The sequence below is a fragment of the Aegilops tauschii genome, chromosome 7, assembly GCF_002575655.3.
Source record: "Aegilops tauschii subsp. strangulata cultivar AL8/78 chromosome 7, Aet v6.0, whole genome shotgun sequence".
Taxonomy (NCBI): Eukaryota; Viridiplantae; Streptophyta; class Magnoliopsida; order Poales; family Poaceae; genus Aegilops; species Aegilops tauschii.
The window spans coordinates 604,997,522-605,004,529 of record NC_053041.3 but is presented as its reverse complement, the minus strand read 5'-3'; the positions used below and the strand labels follow the sequence as shown (position 1 = coordinate 605,004,529).

General features: G+C 45.9%; 1 protein-coding gene across 1 annotated transcript; it reads right to left on the bottom strand.

Annotated features, from left to right (window-relative positions):
- Positions 1-2,203: 2,203 nt before the first annotated feature.
- LOC109743114 (uncharacterized) lies at positions 2,204-4,204 on the bottom strand. Its single transcript, XM_020302197.1, has 2 exons — positions 3,099-4,204; positions 2,204-2,207 (listed from the first exon to the last, which is right to left on the bottom strand). The coding sequence occupies exons 1-2, from the start codon at positions 4,202-4,204 to the stop codon at positions 2,204-2,206; spliced, it is 1,110 nt and encodes a 369-aa protein (XP_020157786.1).
- Positions 4,205-7,008: the final 2,804 nt, after the last annotated feature.

Here is a 7,008-nt window from a genome sequence, read left to right as displayed (position 1 = left end):
CGCTCCAACGCCACCATGGTCAACTCTGCTTGACATGAGTCTGACCTCGTTGACTCGGAGGCACTCCTCAAGAAGGAATCCAGCTCCGCCCCAAGACAACGAGGAGCCTCCGCATTGCCATCCGCTGATTACGGATGGACAGGGTCGGGAGCTCGACTCCGGCCTCCTTGGTGGTCCGGAAGGACAACTGCAGCTCCGTACTGTCCCGTCACGGTCTTCGCCTCCCCAGTCAGGCGGCGAGGCGACCAGTGGTGCCCGACAACTCCAGCCCTGCTCCTCCTGGAAGGTTCTGGCTGCTCACGCCTTCAATGTCAAGCCCGCGGCTACCTGAGTCGGATGCGTCGGCCGCTCGCCGCACGAGGTAGAAGGCGGCACCTGTCGGGTCCAGCTGGTCGTGCGGATCCGCGCTTGAGCCGATGTCACCCATCGACTCCGATGTTGACCTTCTCCGTGACGTCATTGGTCGGTCGTTCACCTCGGCCAAGAAAAACGCCCGCCGCAGCCACAGCAAAAAATGCCAAGGCATTGTGGCTCGTCATCGAGGAGTCAGATTGGCTTGCCCAGCAGAGGGCGACCGTCATAGCCCTCCCCCCTCCCCCCTCCTCGATAGCTTAGATGAGCCCACGAAGATGGAAAGCGACCTAGTGAGACTTGTTCCAACATAATGAAAACCTCGACCGCCATGATACCATCGCTTTTACACCAAAACGAAGAAGCCTAAAAACTTAAACTATTTTTCTTCTAATCTATCCGTCAACTGTCAAGGTAATACAAATAACATCAGAAGCAAAAAAAATACATTCAGGTCCGTAGACTACCTAGCGGCAACTAAAAGCACTAGAGAGAGTCGAAGACGCGCCACCGTCTTCGCCCCTCCCTTATCAGAGCCGGGCAAACCTTGTTGTTGTAGACTGTCAGGAAGTCGTCGCGCTAAGGCCCCATAGGACTAGTGCACCAGAACACCAACCGTCGCCTATGAAGAGAAGCGGAGATCGGAAGGATCCAACATGTAGACACACGAACACAGACGAATGAAGACAAGACCACATGGATCCACCGAAGATAAACGCCGAAGAATCCCGCAAGATCCGCCGGAGATAAATCTTCACATGCCCTCCGACGATGCTACAAACACCACGAGAAATGTGGCATGATCCAGCATCGGGTCAAGGCAAGGGGGTGATGGTTGAAAACAAGATATGTTTAGATTTGCTGGTGGTTCTTGTACCGTTGTTATGGTTATGACACAAAAGTGTCTTTCACGCAAACGACCCAAGACTCCATAACTTATAACCTGTCAATGTACTACAATAAAATTGAAGGGAATCACATAAGCCAAATGTACTTACCATCTCCCTGAAAAATACAGAAGTCCTTCCCATCCTCTACACCTCAAAGAGATAAAAAATAGCATCTCAGTATAATCAAACATTGAATACATGATTATTCATGGCGTCATCAAACAAACCGAATTTGTCCCCAACATAGAACCCATATAAGCCATCAAATCTGGAGGGATATGGAATTGATACTCCTATATATGGCTATTGAAGGCATCATCAAAACAATCAAAGTTGCATATATAACACAGAAGGCCCATAATCCATGAATCTGGAATTGATACTTTAGACCAATATAAGCTAGAGTTTGTAAGTAATGTGCGCATAGATACAGCTAGTACATCGTAAGAGCTTGCAATGCTCTTCCAAAAGCATCTGTATATAGGGGTGTTTAGGTATGGGTTTACTTTGACCTGGCCAAACGTCCGACAAAAGTGATACTCCCTCTGATCCCAATTAATTATAGAGGATGCATCAATTAATTCGGATTGGTGCAGCCTCTATATATACAATGTAAAATAGACATTGTATAGAGGATGCTTCGATTAATTCGGATTGGAAGGAGTAGTTCATTTTCCATCATATCATGTGATGTCCGATGCAGCTCTAGCTAAAAGGATTGTATGCGATGGTTTGACTTGACAGGTTGAAACGAAACAATATTTTTGAACTACTGTAGGTACATAGAAAGCAAGCATATACTATAAAGGACAAGTGGCCAAGATCTTAATAATTCAACATGGTGACATCTTACAACCAGGCATGTGTCAAACTGTTAGTATTGGACATTGGGGGCTTCGCAGTACCCACTACTGCATTTCATCTAACTCCGTTGGTGATAACACTTGATACCATTGTTCCGGCTACCTGATAAAAACATATGGAAAATTAGCTTATCATTGCACAGCTTCACGAGGAAAGAAAATATATTAGTGATATTTCTGCAGAACATGACAGCAGTGTAAGAATTTTCGAGAAGCATATAAGAAAATTTTCAAACTGTTTGGTCCTTATTATATATCTGGTGTTTGAAATTGAAGTCTTCTAATAATTTACTTCTATTCCCACAAAAGCATAAGCAAAGAAAAATTAGGATGTGATATGCACTGTTGAGAACATGTATCTCCTTTGTAGACTATACAGGTACACATGGTGTTCAGGACTTCAGGTTGAAAAAAAATGGTTGGCAGTCCTGACATACATAATACAAATTTAACCACCCTAAAACTCAAGGATGATAAACCATCTTGTTCCTATAAGGAAACTACTTTTTTTTTTGCGAAGACTATAAGGAAACTACTTGACTCCGAAGAATCAAGAATCTAAAGCTTGAGTATTGGGGTGGCAAGCAAGCTTCTATATCTAGATGATATAATAATTATAGACAGAATTTTCTTTAAAAGTCAATCTGCAACATGGATGCTAAAAAGATTTTTCTTCTTGCACCAAGAAATATTTGTTTTTCAAGATTAAGAATATAATATGTAACATGGAATAATTAAAAAAGTCAGTCCTGTTAAGCTTGCTATCACTAAACTACAAGGGCGCATATAACAGCACTAAAGGATTAGCTTGGTGCCTCTTGACTTACAAAACAAGCAGAAAAAATAGAAGATCACGGTACGAGACAGATCAATAAGAGGCAAATTGAACCTTGCAAAAGGGTGTCATTCTTTTGGATCACACCCTTCCTTCATCACAGGGAATTTAGGAGGCCAAACCATCATGAAGGGAGTGACTCTATATAAGTATATATACTCTTGTGTAACCTCATAAACCTTCTTTGCCGCCTTGCGTTCAAGATCAAACAGGTAGAGGACACCATCCGTCTCCAAGAAAAGAAACCCAGGATTGACCCCAACCGCATGTACAATAAGAGCAGAATTACCCACATCCTCGAACATTCTAATTGATATCATATGATTAACACATATCTCGCGCAAACAAATGGTATCAACAAGTAACCAATTGGCGGGACCCTTCTTATCCACTATGTAGTGCCAGATGCGAAGCTGGGATCCTTTTACATGGATCAGATGGACCCGGGAATCATTTGCAAGCGACAGCTCCGTGCTCATATAATCCACCTCTTCCGGGAGGTTAACCAGCGACAAGCATGACGACGCAAGATCTAGCGAGACTAACTTCAAAATGCCGCTCACGCGGATCAGATTATAGATCTTGTCATCAACAATCAAACTGGTCAATAGCAGTTCAATTTCATTGATTTCAGTTACAGCCGAAGAGTAGATGGCCCAGAGATTTTCCCGTAACACATAAACATCCAGAACTGACTGCTGGTCTTTACACCCAATTGCCAAACAGAAATAGGACAGGCCATCGCTGCCGGCGCCATTGGGGAGGATCTCACAGTGGAAGTACTTGAAGCCGTCATGCATGCTGGTGTCCGGCACTGTTGGGAGGATGGCTATATACCTCGCAGGGTACAGGGGCCAGCGCACCCCTCTCGTGTGTGTGGGTGTGGCACCCCAACAGTGCATGCCAGAGGTGAGGAGGAGGAGGCCATTCCAGCAATCCACCCTGTGCCAGGCGCAGCCCAATGTGTCCAAATCAAAGCTAGCACGGCGGACGACGGTGTCGAGCTCCGGGGGCTGAGGCAACGCCACGAAGCGCGGGGGTTCCATGCTCGTGTTGACGTAGAATCCGAGGAGGCTGGGCGGGTGCAAGCCGCCGAAGCGTTGGAGGAAGGCGGGCGCGGAGGCGAGGCGGAGCCAGCGCTTACAGACAAGAGCGGCGCGGACGAGGCTGGTGGGGAAGGCGACGCAGAGGAGGATCTCGCCGAGCAGATCATCGTCTTCGAGCACAGCAGAGATCGCCGGCGCCGGCTCCTCCTTTCCTTCCATCTCCGCTGAAGGTTAGGGTTTTACGCCACTGGCAGATTGACAATTGGGTCGCCAGGGCAAACTCTCGGATTGACAATTGTATTGGGTTAGGGTTTTACGTTTACCTTGGTTCACGACTTGCTTTCTAATTCGTAATTAAACAGTCCGTTCAATCTTACCCGTACATACAATACAACAAGAATGGAGATCCTTTTGGGACAACGCTAACGCCCACACGTGTGGTGTGAGCCAAATCCGCCCACGCTCACTATAACACACAAACTGCGCCACGTCACCGCATGCATGCATGTGGGAATCTTTTTGGATTTTCAGTTTTGATGTTTTATCTTTTAAATGAAAATTCCAATCGAAGATCCGTTTTCACCATTAGATCCCTCGCGACGAGATTTTTAAAACTAGATCTCATATCAATATATTCCGACGAATTTTTTTTAAGTTAAAACTTGCCATGTCTATTGCACATGAATTGCCGTTTACACTGAAGTTGCCATGATATGTTTCAGCTATTTTCTTCTATATTTAAAAGTAAATTTTGACCTATTATAAAACGGGGAATTAAGAAACTAGACTTGCCATGAACCATAAACTAAAATTGCCATGATACATGCACTTAAAATTGCCATGGTTCATACAAAAAAATAATTTTCATGGTCAAAGTACTAGAATTGCCATGCTCTACAAACTAAAATTGCCACATGGCAACTTTAGTTTACGCACTATGACAACTACAGTGTAAACATCATGGCAATTTTTGGGCAAAAAAAAATTCGTCGAAACATATCAACATAGGGTCTAGTTTTGAAGATCTTGTCGAGATGGATTTAATGGTGAAAACGGACTTTTAATTCAATTTTTCAATTAGGAGATAAAACATTTTTAAGCCGAAAACCAAAAATATTCCTGCTGATGTCATGTGTTCATATGTGGCAAAATGAGTGGTGATGGAGGCGTGTGGGCGATGTGCAAAATGCCACACATGTGGGCGTTAGTTTTTTCGTTCTTTTGTCTTTCTTTCTCGTTCAAAAAAAGGGGCCAATGCTACAAATCAACCGGCTGTTGCCAGGAAATTTTAAGTGGCCTCACTGACCGTTCGATTAAGCCTGACCACACCGTCTGACCCCTTCCTCTCAACCCGTGGAATGCTCAAAGCATGCACATCTCCTCCTCACAACCAGCCCTCCTCTCCGCTTCAATCTCACAGCACCCCGAGCCGCCGGCGACCACTGCTGCACTGCATGGGAGCACGGGTAGCCGTCGGCGACGCTTCACTACAGCGCCAACACCGGCGCGGCAGCACTCCGTCGGAGCACTCGCCGGCGGCGGCGATGCTTCACTGCAGCGTCGAGCCGGCGCGGTGGTGCTCTATCGCAGCATCCAATGGTCGTCAGCGATGTTTCAGTGCAGCGCCACACCAGCGCGGCGGTTCTCCATCACAGCACCCCGACGGCCACCGGCGAAGCTTCGTTGAAGAGCCACCACCACGCGGGCGGTGCTCCATCGCAGCACCGGCAGCCTCCGTCGAAAGCTCCATCGTAGCACCCGATGACCGCCTGAGAAGCTTCATTGCAACCCCACCATCGGCGCGACGGTGCACCATCGCAGCGCGACGGCGATGGGCGGATTGCAACCGCTGCGGCGGTGACGGGCGGATTGCAGTTGCTGCCGTCACTAGCAAACGCCATTGCTGCAAAACACTGGACGCTTGCATGCAAACTACGTTGCATCAGCACACTCTGCAACATAGGACGCTCACCGGCAGCACCGCCGCGCCCTCCTGATATATGAATTGCACTAGCCCTTTACATCAGTTTGGACTTTTGGTTGCGTTGGCTAGTGCATGAAGCTTAACATGGCATCGGAGCTAAGGTCTTGAGTTCAAGTCCTCGTTTGTGTAATTTATCTAAAAATTGTTGTTGCCCCCCTTTGTGTCCACGTATAGGCCTCTTGAGTCATACATGAGTTTCATGCGCTGTCCCTCTCTTCCGGTTGCACGTGTTGACTTATCTTCCTCGTCACACGTGAGAGGGAGTGTTACAGTATATGTGGATTGGACTAGCCCTTTCCATCAGCTCGGACGTTTAGTTGTGTTGGCTAGTGCATGATGAAGGAAATATGCCCTAGAGGCAATAATAAAATTGTTATTTATATTTCCTTGTATCATGATAAATGTTTATTATTCATGCTAGAATTGTATTAACCGGAAACTTGATACATATGTGAATACATAGACAAAACAAAGTGTCCATAGTATTCCTCTATTTGACTAGCTCGTTAATCAAAGATGGTTAAGTTTCCTGACCATAGACATGTGTTGTCATTTGATGAACGGGATCACATCATTAGAGAATCATGTGATGGACAAGACCCATCCGTTAGCTTAGCATAATGATTGTTTGGTTTTATTGCTATTGCTTTCTTCATGACTTATACATGTTCCTCTGACTATGAGATTATGCAACTCCCGAATACCGGAGGAACACCTTGTGTGCTATCAAACATCACAACATAACTGGGTAATTATAAAGATGCTCTACAGGTGTCTCCGATGGTGTTTGTTGAGTTGGCATAGATCAAGATTAGGATTTGTCACTCCGAGTATCGGAGAGGTATCTCTGGGCCCTCTCGGTAATGCACATCACTATAAGCCTTGCAAACAATGTGACTAATGAGTTAGTTATGGGATGATGCATTATGGAACGAGTAAAGAGACTTGCCGGTAACGAAATTGAACTAGGTATGAGGATACCGACGGTCGAATCTCGGGCAAGTAACATACCAATGACAAAGGGAACAACGTATGTTGT